This window comes from Cibotium barometz, chromosome 27, assembly GCF_041138505.1.
Source record: "Cibotium barometz isolate CiBa-2024 chromosome 27, ASM4113850v1, whole genome shotgun sequence".
Lineage (NCBI taxonomy): Eukaryota > Viridiplantae > Streptophyta > Polypodiopsida > Cyatheales > Cibotiaceae > Cibotium > Cibotium barometz.
In genome coordinates this window covers 44,233,760-44,253,050 of record NC_141072.1, presented here as the reverse complement: position 1 = coordinate 44,253,050, position 19,291 = coordinate 44,233,760, and the positions used below count along the sequence as shown (strand labels likewise).

General features: G+C 39.0%; 1 protein-coding gene across 3 annotated transcripts in view; it reads left to right on the top strand.

Annotated features, from left to right (window-relative positions):
• LOC147623425 (MADS-box transcription factor 23-like) overlaps positions 1-619 on the top strand; it is a 58,399-nt gene extending 57,780 nt beyond the window's left edge. For 2 of the 3 annotated variants that reach the window (XM_086821867.1, XM_086821868.1), the window contains exon 7: positions 117-619. In XM_086821867.1, the coding sequence (XP_086677993.1) occupies positions 117-293 (177 nt within the window). In that variant the 3' untranslated portion in view covers positions 294-619. The remainder of the gene's footprint in view (positions 1-116) is intronic. The other variant, XM_086821869.1, reaches the window with a different exon arrangement.
• The last annotated feature ends 18,672 nt before the right edge of the window (positions 620-19,291 follow it).

Here is a 19,291-nt window from a genome sequence, read left to right as displayed (position 1 = left end):
TGATTTTTTTGAATTTTAGCTTGAAATATTTTTGTTTTGCTATTGCAAAAAAGGCATTTTGAAACCTTTTGTGAAATTACAACCTTACATTATTTCCTAACATGTATATAATGTAGATTGTGGAAGCATCCTTAGTGCAATCAGGTAGTGTCATCAACGAAACAATCTCTCAAGACATCCAAGATAGCTCAAGTATAAAGACTTCCTCAAGGCCAGTGGGCTTTGCACAAGAAAATGAATCAATGAAAAGTGTAGCTGAAACCACCCTCCAACTTGGATGTCCACGGATGTGAGCCACATAACAGCTTTGTGCAGCTTTGTAGAATTGATAAGAATCACTATGCTTGTGATCCTAACATGAAAGGAGTTGTTATCACCATGGTAAGAAATAAGGGAAGTGAAATGATAAAAAAAATAAGATGGTCACAACTTCTTATTAATGTAGTCTTGAAATGAACAAGTGAATTCAATATACTCAATGATTATGCATGGAGTAGGAATTTGACACAATTTTAGTAACATGTTATGTTCTTCATTGTGAGATCAAGGCCACATCTTCTCCATTTTTACTAAATCATGATTGTAGCAAAGTCTTAATTTACGTAAGGCTTGATTCCTAAAAGTTCCCTTGGCTCTATCAATCTACACTCATGCATAGGTTATATGGATGTATGTACTTGTATGCATATATATGTGTGTGGAGAGAGAGAGCACAAACAAGAAATTGGTTGGGTAATGGAAAAATTAATATGCATACTTATATATTATCTTGCACTGGATAAGGATAATCTATTTGTTAGCTTTCTTCAAAGCATAAACATATCGATATATTGATTGAGCTAGTTTTTTTGGTGTATTCGTGAAAGCCAATATTGTTTAAATGATTTTGGAACAAGAATGGAAATTATTTATTAATTAGAATAAGAATTATTTGATTAATTTAAGGTGAATTAGGACTTTAAGACAGTAAATCTTCCTTACGTTATCAATAATTATAGTTATTGATGATGCAAGCACTACGCTTAGTGCATTTGCCAACTTGGCTGAATTATTTTAAGGCTACTTAACACTTTGAGACGTTGAACATTACAAAATCTTCCTTACATTCCTAATTAGTGTTGTTCATGATGCAAGCACTACACATGGCATATTTACCAACTTGACTTTTAATAAATCGATGAGACTTACATTCTCAATTAGTGAGTTTCATGATGCAAGCACAACACTTAGCATATTTACCAAATTGACTTTCAATAAATGGATGAGACTTCGAAGATTTTTTTTTGTAGATAAATTAGTTAGATTGTAAGGGTTTTCAAGGAATGTTGTGAGAAACAAAAGTGATCATGATCTAATATGACACACATTCATCAGTGTGGGTGGTGATCATTAATCAAAATTGGACACACTTTGATAGATTCCTATGGTTCTTGTATATTAAATTTACAGAAACATATAATTCAATGTCAATTTGGACCAATCAAAATGTTAGAGAGATTAAATTTAAATGATAAATAGAGGTTTTAGCTCTTTAGGCTTGAATTCAACTTGATGTAGATGTAAATTTTGATGAAGATGAGTTGTGCAGTATGGTGGAAGTTCATAATGTTTTCTACTTCTCCCTAGGTACTTACAATACTCCTAATGTAATGAGATTTTGGTACTTTTGAAGAGGTTTTATGGCTAGGAAGGGAGCTCTACTAGTTGAGGTGAAGTACTTGGAACATAAAGAACTAAAATGAACTCACAAGAACCAAGAGAAATCTTTTGAATTCATCTTGAGATAAGGGGGATTATTTATACAAAAACTTGATGGATAGGATCGCCACCCACCACATGCTATTATTCCTATATAGTCATGTCATAATTACCATGGAATAGTCATGCCATAATTACCATGCAACTCTTGCACACCATAGAAATCGAAGGCTAAACTTAACTTTAGACTAACATTCATACACTCTATCTAAAGTGAACTAATAGAAGGTTAACTCTAGTCTTGTATAAACAATTTACTCTAAACCTTCAACTAAATACTATAGGTAGGTAACCCACCATGTGTCAACCCAATCCACCTTCGTTTTTTCCAAACCTTAGAAAAATTACCCTTTATCTCACTAAATTAATTAATGTGCACATACATATGGGTATGCATATTACATCAATTTATCTAAGGGAAATATTTTAATTAAATTCTCTAATATTTTAATTAATCTTTTAACACTTGAGGTATTTGTTTATTTTCTTTTTATAAGTCTTACTTTTTTATTTTTGGCTAGCCATAATGTGAGCATAAGGTCTTGGTATATATAATTCAATTTTACTATTACAATAATAACTCTTATGCATAATTTAAAACACTCTTGGCTTAACTTGTGTGTGTGAGAGAAAGAGAGAGAGAGAGAGTGCGAGAGAGAGGGAAAGCCTCTGTGTGTGACTATGTTATTGCTTCCATGTGTGTGTGAGAGAGTTAGAGTGAGAGAGGGACTATCTATCGGAGTTACATAACATGGAGAGTGTGACACACCATAGGAGATCTGTAGAGGAGAGAAGTGATAAAACAAAAGTTGTGCTTTGGATCTTGGTAACACGTAAGTTCTCTATGACAAATTTCATTAATTATAGCATAGGCTTAGTGGGTGGTTGTAAAACAAACACTAGTCCTTAGGTTAGGCACGTAGAGTGAACAAGTCAAGTGTGTTCTTGACAAATTTGCTAAATTACTAGTGTTATATTGTATAACACGACTATTCAACCCCATGTGGCAATAGAAACCATGGTTGAGAACAGAAAGAAAGGAGGTTTTGATTTATTATTATTGGGACAAGATACTTTATTCTCTCAAAATTGAAGTGATGATCTTATAGAGCCAATGCATATTCCATATTTGTTTCAGGTCGTTGTCCACCTCCAAGTAAGAGCTTGTACAAACCGAGGGATATTGCTAGACTTTTTACCTTCTTTTCAGAGGTAAGAACTCCCATAGGCACCTTGTTGGAAACCCATGCCTATATATAGGGACTTAAAGGATTGGACAAAAGGAAGGAGATGAAAGGAAGACTCCCTGCTAATATAGATGAAATAATAGAACCTATACACACACTTTAACCTAGTCAAATCACTCATAATATAAAGGAAAAGAGAAACCTACCAAAGTTATTTGAATCAGCTCTAGTACTTTGAGAGAAACAATATACTAATGCAATGATCCCTATTATATACAAGGGAAAGAAAGTTATAGTTATGTTGGATGATGGCACTAGAGGCACCTTTAACAAAGGAGATTTTGGGAAACTTTGGGTAAGCCATCCACAGAATAAACCAACATAATAGTGATGAAGGGACCACAATAAGACCGTTGGGGGATCTTGTAAAACCTAAAGATCAGAATATTTTGCATTAATAGACTTCCACCAATAGTTGAACTCTTATAATGACATCTTAGGATAATTTTTACATGGGAGTGGCAAGGTTAGTTTATGATTGAGATACCAATCATATTGACCTATGCAAAAATACCAAATGCCAAAAGTGAACCTCCAAATTTGGAAGACACATGTAATAAGGGGAGAAATCCAAGGGGATAATAGCTTATGATTGAGATACCAATCATATTGACTTATGAAAAAAGACCAAACTCTAAAAGTGAACCTCCAAATGTGGAAGACACATCTAATAATGGGAGAAATCCAAGGGGATAAATCACCATTGTGTTTTCCACTTACCAAATACCTTAACCACCAAGTTTCAACACATTTAGATCATGGGAGTGCAAGTGGTGGACCAAACTATCACTAGTTAACTTGCAGGAAAAAGTCAAAACAGAGGAATATATAGAAGGTTGATTGAACCAGAAGTGACATCATAGCTTTCCCCTTATCTTAATACCTTCATAAATAGCACTAGAACACCCAAATCCAACACTCCTACATCATCCTATTGTAAATTTTCCAAAACAATCTTATTATGACCGGTAAGCCGGGAGGTAGACCTAGAAAGCTATCATTGGCAATGGAGGATATGAAAGGGGAGGAGCTGATGGATTAGGGCACACTATGGACACAATTGAAGATCTTGAAGAGAAAATGGTTAGGGTAAGCACTCATAAGAATTTCTCTCAATCCGTGGCTCTAAATTCAAAGGGAGTTGAAGAGGATGCTAATGTGGGAAGTGCCCCCATAAGTTCACAAGACATTTCAAATGATACTGTGAGACAACAAAATTGATATATTTTCTTCAAAATAATAATAAGGTGGAAACTTGTGGGAGAATGTTGTAGGGCCCACAATGTGCTGTAGAAGCTAGCCATGGACACATGGGACCCGAAAAGCGTGAGATGGAGAAGCTGGTGGCGGGAGACGGCTTTTGGCGACTAATTGCGGCTTGTCAATCATTTAATGATGACTACTTTATCTCATGAAATAACAAATATGGGCTTGATACTAATTAGAATAATTAGTAGAATGATTGTAGATGTTATTATGAGTGGAGTCATTCATTTCTGAATTATAAATACCTTGGTATGGAAAAAGAGTGGTTTGAGAGTGAAATATTATTGGATTGTATTGGGGGGAAAATAGAAATGAGTCATGTATTTAGGGTGAGCCAAATGTCTACATGGACTTAATAAGATACTTAAATAATATGGAGACCACATGCCAAGCACATGAAGGGCATGTGGAGAATTGTGGAGAATTGTGGGATCAAGAGGATTCCTTCTAGAAATCCTAAGTGGAATATGGAGGATGTTGATATGTGGAAAAGAGGGGGTCACTATGGGCTCCATGTGAGAGGACTCTTGACTTTTTCAATTTTAAAAGATTCATGAGCATATTTAGATGGGAATCTTGCCAAAATATGCCTAAAAGGACAATTGATGGTGACCCATGTCCTTATGTCACCAGGGGTGAAGGAATCTACTGGTTGGAATTGTTACAAGGTGAGAGTTTGTCCATAAAAGAGGACTCTCTTCTCCCTCTCAAGCACCTCATTTTTCTCCTTGTAGCTATGCCATAGCCTTGTATGCAGCTGCTCCTATGATTTTTCATCTCCTTTAAGCATTAGGCTCTCCTACTCTTTTAGTCCTCTCCAATTGGAAGTCTCTTTTGGTTCATGAATCATGTTTTTGCTTCCTTTATCTTTTCGCTCTTCGCTTCAGAGCTTAGTGTGTCCACATGAGTAGCTTGTTTTCAAATCTGTTAGAAGAGGGTCCTTCCCTTGGGCGATCTCAACCCACCATGCAGATTGGAAATTACTTCTCTAGTGAGGGAAATCGTTGCCTCTCCCCATAGCTGTAGGCGGGTATAGACAGTTTTGGTACTCTTCACTGCGACAGTTTATAACTTTGTGCTCACTTCTTTGTTTTTGATGAAAATTATATTAAAATGTTTGTTTTTGTAACCTCTCTCTATTGATGTTTTTACACGGAAGAATTCCTCGCTGTCTGATCAGAGCAGACTGTGTATTTGGGGAAGTTTTGACACTTCTCACTAAATTGGTCCTAACTTTGTGATCACTTCTCTAATTTTTATGAAACTTATATCAAAATATTTTTCTTTTTAATCTGTATCCATTGATGTTTTCAATACTCTACTCTGCATAGCACAGAAAAAGTTATGGGTGTCTGATCATAGCACATTATTCACTTTGGGAAGTTTTATTGGTTTGTGAGAAAGTCTTTAAATCTTTTGATCTTTACTTTCTTGATAATGATACGTCCCAATCATCCGATCCATCCAAATGAGATATATCAATATACCCCTTTCACTTCAATTCACATCGTATTGAGCCAAAAGATTTTCTTCCAGGAAAAGACTTGCCCTCACTTTTGGAGCTGATTGCTTGGCTCAAATTAATGATTCCCCGGAGCCTTTCCTAATTCCTCTTCTCGACTACAATATAACCTTCAATGTCTGTATTTTTTTTTAATTTACGGAGATAGAGGGTGAGAGTTTGTTCCTGTAGCTTTCCTTAACACCGAGACCGCCTCCCTTTCTTCAACTTTTGGGTTTGAGATGTGATCAAAGTTAAAACCCCAACTTTGTGTCACAATACTCTCTTGGAATTTCTTGTGAATAAACTTGATTTTTAGCCACTCATGGATAGATTGGATATCATCAACCAAATATTAAATTAAAAGTTTGAGTCTATGACTACCCAAATGGGAGCCATTGAATATTAATTAGGTCAATCCATGAATCAACACCATGAAGAAGCTATTGAGGATAGAATTGGTGGGATTCATGAGGGAAAGCAATCTATGTATGAAGTTCATTATGGTGATTATACAAGGAAGGTAAACAAGCTATTCAAGAGGCTTCTATGAAGGCTCCTTCATTTGGATTTACGATGGATGCTAGGAAACCTCTCTTAAAGGATTTGAGGCCACTTCATTTCAGCCTTGTACTTCTCAAGTAAATAGTAAACCACCACAAGATTCATTCAAGCCTATGGATTCATGCTTTGGACATGGCAAGAGAATACCATCTTATTTAGAAGCAAATCAGTCCATCAAGGTAGATGAGGAGATGATTTGGGATAAGAATGGGGCCGATCATGGGAGCACATGTCTTTTGCACAAAGACAAGTAGAAGCTCATGATAGTTGGATGGAATTACCGTTGTTAAGAAGGTGTACAAAGACTTTGCTCAATTTACCAGATCTTTTCTGCAATGACAAAAGACCAAGTCACATCATGAGAATCCTTCTTCCGATGCTTCCAAAGATATTAAGGATAAGGTGTCCCTCTCCAAGTTCAAGGGGTAATGTTATCGCTTTGCATGACTTGGAGGCGTGGATGACTAAGCTAGACACTTGTTTTCAGCTCTACTAAAACTCAGCAAGATAAAGTGAAATTTGGCTCCTTCACTTGCAATATTATACTTACCAATGGTGGATACATATGGTTAAACATGGGAGTGTACCACACTTATGGGATGATTTAAAAAGGGAGATGAACTCAACTTTTATCCCACCTTTGTTGCTTGATAGATAACATAAGATATAGTATGAGCTTTATCAAAGGGGCATGGTAGTAAGGGAGTACATAAAACGTTTTATGAAGTTATCCATGTATGTGGAAGGCCTAAGATCAAATGAAGATGAATAATTTCATACATCGGTTGGATTCTTCCATCAAGGCGGATGTGTCAGCTCAAAGACCTAAAAAGATGCAGGGGAGAAGAGATCTTGAGCTCTTGCAAGCACAAACACACTCACACAAACCCTAGACGAGAACAAACAAGGTGAGAGGTTGAAAATTCTTTTTCTTTATCACACAACAAGAGGTCTACAAAGAAGATAAAGTGACTAACACACATAATAGAGTATATACAAGCGGTCCATAATGTGAACACGCTAAGTGGAGTGGGTAGGTGTGGACTAGTTAGTGTAGTCTAGCTGTAGAATCTGTGGGGCGAAGATATGTCAGTGTGTGCCAGCTACCAAACCGCAAGAAATATGTCGAATGGTCATGTAGGCACGTCGTGAGTGTGAGCTCATGTTTGTAAACAATCTAGAAATGGGATTGATCATGGTGGAATACATAGATTAAGCAACATAATTAAGGTGGGTTATACCACACTAGAAACTCCATGAGAGAGAGAGATTGCACACTCAACACTATTCCCTTGTATTGCATATCACAATGAACCATAGAATGATATAGGCTCTCTAGCCTTATCTCACTTTACACATCATCATCCATGTGGCAACTCCTTTTCCACTCTTTTGGTCAACACTCACACACCATACAATATTACATGTGGCATTCCTATCTCACCACAATATGTTGCACCTCTAGGGTGCTTTCCCACACAACACAACACCACGATTATATCTCTCAACACCCCCTCTTAATCGAGGTGTTCCACAACTCACCCACATCATCCATCACTCATATCAATGTAGCATTGCACAACTGCAATCGCTACCTCTCAACACTCCCCCTCAATGATACATTGGAGTGTCCATCAACCAATCATGTGTGTGCATGTCTACCATCTTAGACACCTAGTCCATTTTGAGTCGACTCGCTCATAGCGGAACCACTGAGTCTGATTTGAACATGGAAGTTCGGGTGGGAACCAACCCATGCGCATGCACCTCACACGTGCATCGCTCATGCACACATCACAACAACCATTTTGAGCTTCTCGGTGAGCTCAGGCATGGTTACGCTCATACCATGGGTGATTTACAAAATTTTGTTGTTTTCGGGCACGCATGCTCGTGGACGATTGTCCATCATCATGTTTGGGTGAAATAAAAAATTACAAAGTTTTTTTTTAAGCCAAGTTTTCTTTGGGGAGTGCTGCTGTGACTTGGAGCAGCAAGAAGCACCTACGGTTGCTCTATCCAGTACTACAGAGGCCGAGTACAGAGGAGCTGCTATGGCAACATGTGAGGTAGCTTGGTTGAGAAAGCTACTTGCAGATTTGGGTCTATCAGTGGATAGACAAGTTGTCATTTTCTATGACAACATTAGCAGTATACAGTTGGCCAGGAAAGCTTGGTTGAGAAAGCTACTTATAGATTTGGGTCTATCAGTGGATAGACAAGTTGTCATTTTCTATGACAATATTAGCAGTTTACAGTTGGCCAGGAACCCAGTATTTCATGCTCGTACGAAGCATATAGAGGTCCACTATCATTTCATCAGAGAGAAGGTCTTGGCAAGAGACCTTGACCTCGTTTATGTCAGCACAGAGGATCAGGTAGCTGACATCTTCACCAAAGCATTGGGTACAGAGAAGCTCCGCAGATTCAGGGCTTCACTTGAGAGGTTGGTGTACATGAGATGGAGTTGAGCTCGAGGGGGAGTGTTGAGATATCGAGCTCATCCAGTGAGGCGGTGGACACTGATGACCCGCCTGGGGGATAGGCCCCACACTTACACCACTGGCATGGTTGGTGAGATCATGGGTGATATGCGGCCAGTGGGATGACAGGCTATGTGACAGCCATTCTAGAGACTGGCATAGTTATAGCGCCAGCTCATTTTAGTTGTGTTCACACTATAGAGAACCTGTGTATGTATTGGTTGAGTACCTTTCATATTATGTGTACTCTTATCTTGTATATGGTGTGTTGAGTGTTGAGTGAAGGAGAAGAAGATTTTCAGCCTCTCACCTTGTGTGTGTTCTCTATTAGGGTTTTTTGAGTGTGTGTGTGTGCTTGCAAGAGCTCAAGCTCTCTTCCCCCTTGCATCTTTTCAATGTTGAGCTTGATATCTCAACACTCCCCCTCTAGCTCAAATCTAGCTCATGAACCCCAAGCATATCTCAAAATATGTGGAGCTTCTCAGCTCCCAAGGCCATGGGTTTGAAGTGGACCAAAGTTTAGTCGGAGCTACATGAAAATTTAAATCTCAAGACCAAAATTGGGGGACAATCTTACTAATCAAGATTAGTTTTGCTAATCAAAAGTTTACCTTTTTGCCCTCTTCTCTATGCTTGATCTTGAGAGCTACATGGTGATCCAATCATGAGATTTGATCTTGACATAATATAGGGCTTTGAAAGAGGAGAGTATATGCTACATTTCAAGCACAAAATCATTTTTCTTTTGCTCACAAATTGTGCAGTTAGGCTGCCACCATTTTTGTCCCTTTTCTTGGGATTTTAGAACTTCAATGCTAAGCTTAAATTTTGTCAAGACTTGAAATCTTCAGTAAGTATGGTTTAGGGTTACATTTCAAGCTTTTTGATGTCTTTAAATGCCTCTTTTTTATGCGTTCTCACCCGTGGGGAGGCTACATCCATTTTTCACTTTATTTCATGATGTTTAGATCTTGTGGTTCACATTATACTTGGCTAAGCTTCCAAATGTTGTTAAGCAAGCACAAGCTTCATTTCAAGCTTTGTAGTGGTGATCTTCTTGGTGATTTTTTCCATGAGGATACTCGTGGTGGGGTTGCTCCCATTTTTACTCAAAGTGGAGTTTATTAATCACCATTAGATGATCACAATGCTTGGTTAAGCAAGTACTAAGAGCAAGCAAGCTAATAATTGTATCAATGCGTCAATTTCTCCTTCTCTTGTCAATTGGGGATTCCATGAAAAAATTAGGGTTCTTCCTTTTCATGCTTGGCTTCATTCATATATGTGATCAATTATTGCATGAATAGTGGATTTCATGAAATTTTCATTTTCTTGTATTTTTGAATTTTCTTGGGAAAGTTAGGGTTTAGGATCATCTTCTTCATGAAATTCTTGCATAATGAGGCCGTCCAAACTTTCCTCTACCGATACATGTGTTCTATGTTTGATTCCAATCAAGATTTAGGGTTTCTTGGTCCTCTTGAATGATTTGGGAGTTTTCTTGAAAATTAGGATTTCCACTTAAACATTTTGAGATCCAAGGTGTTAGTTCTCTTCTCCTATCTCTCCTCTACCTCTCATATTATTGATTTGCAATAATGATCACAATTTTAGGGTTTCTTGAGAGACGCATGGTTTTGGAAATTACCTTCATGATTATGGTTTGTGGTGGGATTTCTTGAGTTTTTAATCTACAATCCTTCTTCCCTTGATCTTCTCTATACAATCATGCATTGCTTGATCAATTTGGCAAGGGATTGAGGGTTTTGGCAGAAAGCAAGTTTTGAGAAAAATTCTTAAATATCATGGGATTCTCATTGTTCCCTTGCATATAGCTTGCATTACTTTGAACCTCTACTTGCTCTTAATCATTCCCACACATTCTCTTAAGAATTTTACCCTATACATATAAATAAGCCAACAATTGGATCGAAAGAAGAGAAGAGTATGCAATCATTTTACCCTATATATGTAAAGAAGCCATTAACTGATTGAAAGAAGAGAAGAGAAGAGAATGCAACTATTGATACTTCTTGCATTTTTAATGCCTTGGTGAGGGCATTGTTTGTTTCTCTTTGACCGGATGACTATTGCAAGCCTTGGATCAAAGGATTTTGAGGAAGAAAGTGTACAAGGAGCATAATGCAAGCATGATTACATGGTAAGAATTATAAATACCTTGGTATGGGAATAGAGTGGTTTGAGAGTGAAATATTATTGGATTGTATTGGGAAAATACAAATGAGTCATGTATTTAGGGTGAGCCAAATGTCTACATGGACTTAATAAGATACTTAAATAATATGGAGACCACATGCCAAGCACATGAAGGGCATGTACAGGAGTGTGGAGAACTGTGGGATCAAGAGGAATCCTAAGTGAAATATGGAGGATGTTGACATGTGGAAAAGAGAGGGTCCCTATGGGCTCCATGTGAGAGGACTCTTGACTTTTTCAATTTTAGTGGTGACCCATGTCCTTATGTCACCATGGGTAAAGGAATCTAGTGGCTAGAAATGTTATAGGGTGAGAGTTTGTCTATAAAAGAGGACTCTCTCCTCCCTCTCAAGCACCTCATTTTTCTCCTTGTAGCTATATCATCATAGCCTTGTATCCAGATTCTCCTATTCTTTTTCATCTCCCTGAAGCATTAGGCTCTCCTAGTCTTTTAGTCCTTGAATTGGAAGTCTCTTTTGCTTCATGAATTAAGTTTTCACTTCCTTTCTCTATCTTTTCACTCTTTGCTTCTTCAGAGCTTAGTGTGTCCGTATGAGTAGCTTGTTTCCATATCTATTGTAAGAGGATCCTCTACTTTCTTGGGCGACCTCAACCCGCCATGCATCTTGGAAGTTACTTCTCTAGTGAGGGAAATCGTTGCCCTTCCCCTCAGCTGCATGGTGCGTATAGATAGTTTTGGTACGCTTCACTAAAACAGTCATAACATTGTTCTTGCTTCTTTGTTTTTAATGAAACTTATATCAAAATCTTTGTTTTTGCAAGATCTATCAATTGACATCTTCAATACTTGATTCTGAGAAGTAGACAAAAAGTTGTGGTGTCTCATCAGAGCAGACTGTGTATTTGGAAAAGTTTTGACACTTCTCACTAAATTGGTCATAACTTTGTGCTCACTTCTCCAATTTTTAGGAAACTTATATCAAAATATTTATTTTTTCAAGATATATCCATTGATATTTTCAAGACTTTTCTTTGAGTAGCACATAAAAATTTATAGGTGTCTAATCAGAGCAGATTATTCACTTTGGGAAGTTTTATTGGTTTGTGAGAAAGTCTTCAAATCTTTTGATCTTTACTTTCTTGATAATGATATGGCCCAACCATCCAATCCGGCCAAATGAGACGTATTATCAATATACCCCTTTCACTTCAATTCACATTGTATATTGAGTCAAAAAATTTTCTTCGAGCAAAGACTCGCCCTCTTTTTCGAAGTTGATCTCGCTGGGCTCAAATTAATGCTTCCTCGGACCCTTTGTTATTTCCTCTTCTATACTACAATATCAACTTTGATGTCTACGTATTTATTGATCTAGGGAGATAGAGGCTTGATATTTTCTTCATGTTGATTTCTTTGACACACCGAGACCGCCTCCCCATCTTCAACTTTTGGGTTTGCAATGTAACCAAAGTTAAACCCCCAACTTTGTCTCACAATACTCTCTTGGAATTTCTTGTGAATAAATTTGATTTTAAGCCACTCATCATCGATAGATTGGATATAATCAACCAAACCTCGAATTAAAAGTTTGAGTCTATGAGTACCAAAATGGGATCCATTGAAGATCAATTGGGTCAATCCATGAATCTCTACCATGAAGAAGCTATTGAGGATAGAATTGGTGGGATTCATGAGGGCAAGCAACCTATGCATGAAGTTCATTATGGTGATTTTATAAGGGAGGTAAACAAGCTATTCAAGAGCCTTCTATGAAGGCTCCTTCATTTGGATTTTTGATGGATGCTAGGAAACCTCTCATAAGGGATTTGAGCTCTTCTTCATTTCAGACCAGTACTTCTCAAGTGAATAGTAAACCACCACAAGATTCATTCAAGACTATGGATTCATGCTATGGCGATGGCAAGAGAATACCATCTTATTAAAAAGGAAATCAGTCCATCATGGTAGATGAGGAGATGATTTGGGATAAGGATGAGGCCGATCATGGGAGCACATGTATTTTGCACAAAGACAAGTGGAAGCTCATGATAGTTGGATGGAGTCGCCTTCTTTGTTAAGAAGGTCCCTACAAAGACTTTGCTCAATTGATCAATTCTTATATGCAATCACAAAAGGGAAATTCACATCATGAGAATCCTCCTTTCAATGCTTCCAAATATATCAAGGATAAGGTGTCTCTCTCCAAGTTCAAGGGTAATGGTTCTGCTTTGCATGACTTGGAGAAGTGGATGACCAAGCTAGACACCTACTTTTAGCTCTACCCTAAAAGTGAGAAAGAGAAACAAAATTTGCCTCCTTCAATTGGAATATTATACTTACCAATGGTGGAGACATATGGTTAAACATGGGAATGTACCACACTTATAGGATGATTTGAAAAGGGAGATAAACTTAGCTTTTATTCCACCTTTATGTTGAAATTTGAGCAAAATGATGAGCTATGGTGGATCAAACACTAGAATCAACATGATTAAGAAAGTGATTAAGAAATGATTAAGACGTAATTAGTGAATAATTAGCAGATAGATTAATGTAGGCATGGATACTCAAAAACCAGCAAATTCTCATTAGGGCTATGCCTCAATTTATAGTGTTTACATCAAGCATCAAATCCCATTGATTTCTCCATGATTCACTCCCAGAATATCTCCACCTTTTGCCTGATTCTCTCCACCTCTTCTCTTTTCCCTGATTATCTCCCAGAATAACTCCACACTCCTAAATTCCCTCATGCTACCCATTATTCTCTCCCAGTAGATTCTTCTAACCTTTTCACAGGTTCTTTCACAATTACATCTCCTCTTTTACAGCCTCTATCCAAGAGCTTGTTCCCACACACACCCTATTCACTTGTATTTTCAACACCTCCCCTCAAGTGAATACTCCTAGTACACCTAGACCCTATACCAAGCTTGCCTCCCCTTACTTGGTAGTCCGCGACCAGTGTCTACTCCTCCCCTCAAGTTATCTCAGCACACCTGGACCCTGTATCAAGTTTCTCTCTTACTTGACAATCCGTGACCAGTGCCTCAAGTCCCTAAACTCCATAGTCCTTGACACTCTCTCTCTCTATGTGTCCAAGGCTACTATAAGTGCCCGCGACCTTGACTAAAGTGCTCACACATACATCTACCACGTGGCCTACATCATCGGTGGCTCAGAGGTGGTTTTACTTTATTGGGGCAGGTTACATTAGGTTGTGGGGTCTCTCTCTCTCTCTCTCTCTCTCAGAGATTTTCACATGGCTCCTCACTCTTTGGAGCCTCACATCTTCTCTTGTCTTCAGTCTTCTTGTCGTGGCAGCATCTCTCCACGCGTCCGTCTCTTCTTCCAGTCTTCTTGGGGCAGCTTCTCTTCTTGGGGCAGCTTCTCTTCTCGTGTCCATGTCTTCCTTCAGGTCTTCTTCTCGGTGTGGATCCTCTTCTTGGGAAGAGATATTCTTCTTCTTTCATGGCTGGGGCCATGAGCTTGTCCGTCAGGTCATTTTTCTCCATGTGAGCAACATGTTTCAATGTTTTGCTGACAGTTCCTTTGGGCTTTTTATGTTTATTTTGTATCATTATGCAATGCAAACCCAAATTTATGCGGGAGGTCTTACCTCTTGCCTTAATCTGGACAAGGGCAGTGTCTGTTCCCATTTTTACACTGATAAAATGTGCCCAATACATAATGCGTATAGCATTCATTCTCATGCACATTCTAAATGCAACTCTGGCTGTGAATAATCTTGTATTTGAGTGAGATTTACAGGCATTAACCAAGGGTTAAATGCAAAATGATGATTTTCACAATTTTATCAGCACAATTTTACCAAAAATTACACTAAATTAAGGGTAACCAATTTGTACGGGATGGTTGGAGTATCAAACCAACTCCGATTTGAAATCTAAAGTTATAGGGATCTGTATCAGATACCTAATGGTTAATTTGAACCCTCAATTGCACCAAAGATGAATAATTTTATATGTAAGTTGGATTCTTCCATCAAAGGAGGCGGATGTGTTGGCTTAAAGACCTAAAAAGATGCAGGGGAGAAGAGGCCTTGAGCTCTTGCAAGCACACACACACTCATAGAAACCCTAAGAAGAGAACACACGGTGAGAGGATGAGAATTCTTCTTCTTCTTCACATAACAAAAGATGTCTACAAAGAAGATAAAGTGACTAACACACATAATAGAGTATATACAAGCAGTCCATAATGTGAACATGCTAAGTGGAGTGGGTTGGTGTGGACTAGTCAGTGTGTAGTCTAGTTGTAGAATCTCTGGAGAAGATATGTTTGTGCGAGCTACCAAACTCGCCCAGTGATATAAATGTCGAATGGTCATGCAGGCGCCTCGTGAGTGTGAGCTCATGTTGAGCCTACCTTCTCAACACTCCCCTGCAAGCTCAAATCTATGTCATGAACTCCAAGCATATCTTGAAATCTGTGGAGCTTCTCAACTCCCAAGGCCATGGGTTTGATGGGGACCAAATTTTTTGGGGGAGCTGCACCAAAATTTAAATCTCAAGACCAAAATTGGGGGAAAATCTTACTAATCAAGATTAGTTTTGCTAATCAAAACATTTTTCTTTTGCCCTCTTCTCTAGGCTTGATCTTGAGAGCCATGGTGACAATCATGAGCTTTGAGCTTGACACAATATAGGGCTTTGAAATACGAGAGTATATGCTACATTTTAAGCACAAAATCATGTTTCTTTTGCTCACAAATCGTGCTCTTAACCTGCCACCATTTTTAGCCCTTTTCTTGGGGTTTTGGAACTTCAATGCTAAGCTTAAACCTTGGCAAGGCTTGAAAGCTTGAGTAAGTATGGTTTAGGGCTACATTTCAAGGTTTCTGATCTCTTTATCTGCCTCTTTTCTATGCGTATTCACCCATGGGGAGGTTGCATCCATTTTTTGCTTTATTTCATGATGTTTAGATCTTGTGGTTCACATTATGTAACATACCTATCTTCACTAATAAAGAAATGTCGTGAATTTATGAGGTTTTATGGTATAAAAATCAATGATTTTATTAAATGATCCATTTCTACTTAGAATCTTCAAATTTTGAGCCCAAATTTGGAATCTGTGTGCGATTTTACCCTAATATAGGATTTTATAGCATCTAGAACGGACACCGGATCAAGCTTATACGTAAATTTTGGTTATTTTTAGTTAAAAAAGATGACCTTTAAACCTTAATAAATGTAGGACCGGGCATCCGATTTATGAATGGTCTACACCCCAACGACAAGGAGAACATCTTGAACAAAAAAAATCACCCCTCGGTGCAGTCCAGTACGCAAATCGAGGTCAACACCTCAAATTTGGGGATCCCGTGCCAAAATTTGGACTGTACACACTTACCAGGGTACCCGTACGATGGCCACACAAGAATCAAAGGATAGTCGCCCACTATGTAGTCCACAAGCACCGCTACGTGGACACCCATGCTGCCCCTAATCAGATAAGGTACATGCGTATAGTCCTTTCCCTGTTAACCGACATCGTACCTTTCCCCCTGAGCCATGCAGGCCACCACTGATCTACAGTTTTTGCTAGTACACCGTCCTTTTGTCCTTGCTTTGCACAGTGCCCATACCCGTACCCCACAATTATATAAACCCCCGGGGTGCTCCATGGGCAGCATGCATTTCTGCGTAGCCTATGCTCTGTTGTGCTGCCGTCCGTACCATTGTCTGTCCCTGTGCAGTGTATTTGCTGTAGTACAGCCACCCCTTGTAGCCACCCCTCTCCACACCCCCTCATTTGCCACTTTTCAGATAAGGAAATTTTCCTCTATCCCCCTCTTATTAGAAGAAGGCAGTGTCAACTCTTCTCCCCCTCCCTCCCACCCCATTTGCAGGGACTTTAGCAAGAGGTTTTAGCCTTAGAGATGGTTCATGCGCTGTGGTCTTTTGCTCATACGGTGAGCAAATGATCTCAGAATTGAGATCCGACTGGAGTGTTTCGACCGCGTTAGTGAGCTCTACAAGATGACAGTGATCCCTACAAGACGACAGTGAGCCCTACAAGACGACATCCAAGATGGCCCCATCCCAAAAACACCAAAATATTGCCTCAGGAGGAGCACGCAACAATGAGATTAGAGAAGATGCTCCCAATGTGGCCCCGACCCTCTTGTTACAAGCTCCTCAAGGAAATGTTGGCCACGTTAGGACGTTGGTTATCTTTTAAAGAAGTGTTTTTTTAAATATTAGTGTTAATAAATGTGTATCTTTTGCTTTTAAAATATTAGTGTTAATAAATGTGTATCTTTTACTTTTAAAATAATGACATAAAATTGTATAAAGCTACGAATTGAGTGATGCTGTATTCAATGAATTGTATTGAAATTGTTATCTTTAAAGAGTGCAAGTTTTTCTTGGCTTGGATGCTAACTCCGTTCCGTACTTGTGTAGCCAGGCGGCATTGTTAGCAAAGCCCGCGAATGGCCCAAGGCATCCCTCATACCATTGGGAGAATAAGGTTTGTTGATTGAGGCGAGACATTATGATGCTGTCTAGTTCTGAGGGCCCAGGCTAGTGCGGTGAATAAGCCCACCCTAGTGTGCAAACATCCCTCTAAGGGGTGGGAGGATCGAGCGATGGAGCCTGAGAGGGCGACAGGCCGGCTTGAGTCCTTGCCACAGCGACGACCGTCGACGATGAGGTGTATGGTCTCGTAGGGTTTTGCCCAGCATGTAGAGGCTGGAAGGCCGAATTCTAGATCATCAGCGGTATAAAGGAAAATAATAAGAGAGCTGGTTTAGCTTGTATGAAATTGATTCATGTATAATTTTTTTTCATAAATCTTGTCTTTGGCATTATTGTATTGTGGAAAAAGACTGTTTTAAAGAACCTTGTGAAAAGTGCCTTAATTAAGGAACATGTTTATTTATGTCAAACAGTGCGGTAGGATTAATTAAAAAACAAATTGACGCATGAGTAGGGTGGAAAGTGGGAGGATGGAATGCCCCGATGACACCATCCTACGGACGGGTGGATGGGTAGCTTTCCTACGCTAGATAAATAGGTTCTTGGGCAACTCTATTCTAGAAGACTAGGCCAGCGGCGGCGGCTGTGCCTTGCATGGATGAGGAAAAAAGCATTGCCTCTAGAAATCAAGTCTAGTAGTTGCCTAATTCAAGATCAATTATCCTATGGGTGATTTGATTTTTAGAAGATCATGCTCCCCGTGCGGGATAGGACTATGTCTTACCTATGAATCGTATCCTTGAATCTCTACATGGTCAAGGTGTCGATGAATAGGAAATTTTTTGCAAGTTAAGACTTAGTGGACTATCGTAAGTTTTTTCCCTATTTTGGAAGGGAGGAACCTTACAATTGGTATCAGAGCCGATCTTAGCTCCTAGGACTTGCCATTTCAGGACTGTTCTGCAATGTATGTTGTAATGTATGTTTTACCTAACATAATGCTAATTAATAAAAACATCCTACTAAAAAAAATCAGTCTATGCTTGCATGGTTTTGCCTCATCGGAGATGCTAAACTCTGGTCAAAACAGCAGTGCTGTGACAAGGGATTCATCGAACGTGGGAAGACATCAAGCAGGCTGTGAAGGAAAGATATCTTTCCCCATCCCATGAATCCATAAAGATGAATGAGTTTTTTAGTCTTAGGCAGTGTAGCTTAACTCTTGAGAACTACTATTCCAAATTTATCACTCTTCAAAAGTATGCCCCAGCTATGACTACTTCCCAACAAGTGGCTTGTTTCTGCCAAGGGTTAAATGAACCCTTAGATTCCCACTTTGAAGCAATGAGGTCAATCACATTACAGGATGCTCTCATATGAGCAAAGCCCCTCGTGAAAGAAATGAGGACTGACAAACCTAAGCCTCAAAAGAGATCTTACCCTGAGGTAAATCCTAAAGATCAACCCTACTAAAAAACCCAATAGAAATTCTCCTACTACAATAGAGGGCAACAATGAAACTCTTTTGTCCCCTGCTCATATGTTGCTTCTTCCAAAGAAAGCCCTCTGTGTTTTGAGTGCAATGAGCCGGGACACTTTAGGGCCAACTGTCCCAAGATGGCAACATCATTTCCCCAAGGTGGTAGAGGAAATCAAGGTTGTGGAACCCCTATCCACCAAGGTGCAAGAGGCAGTGGACGTGGTAGAGGTCTCGCGGAGGAGCAGTTGCTAGGACCGCTTGTATTATAAGTGAAGAACCGACCTTCGAAATGGCTGAAGAAGAGCGTGCCACCATCCATGTGGCAGGAGAACACCAAGATCCAAACAAACAATTTGGTGTAATCCAA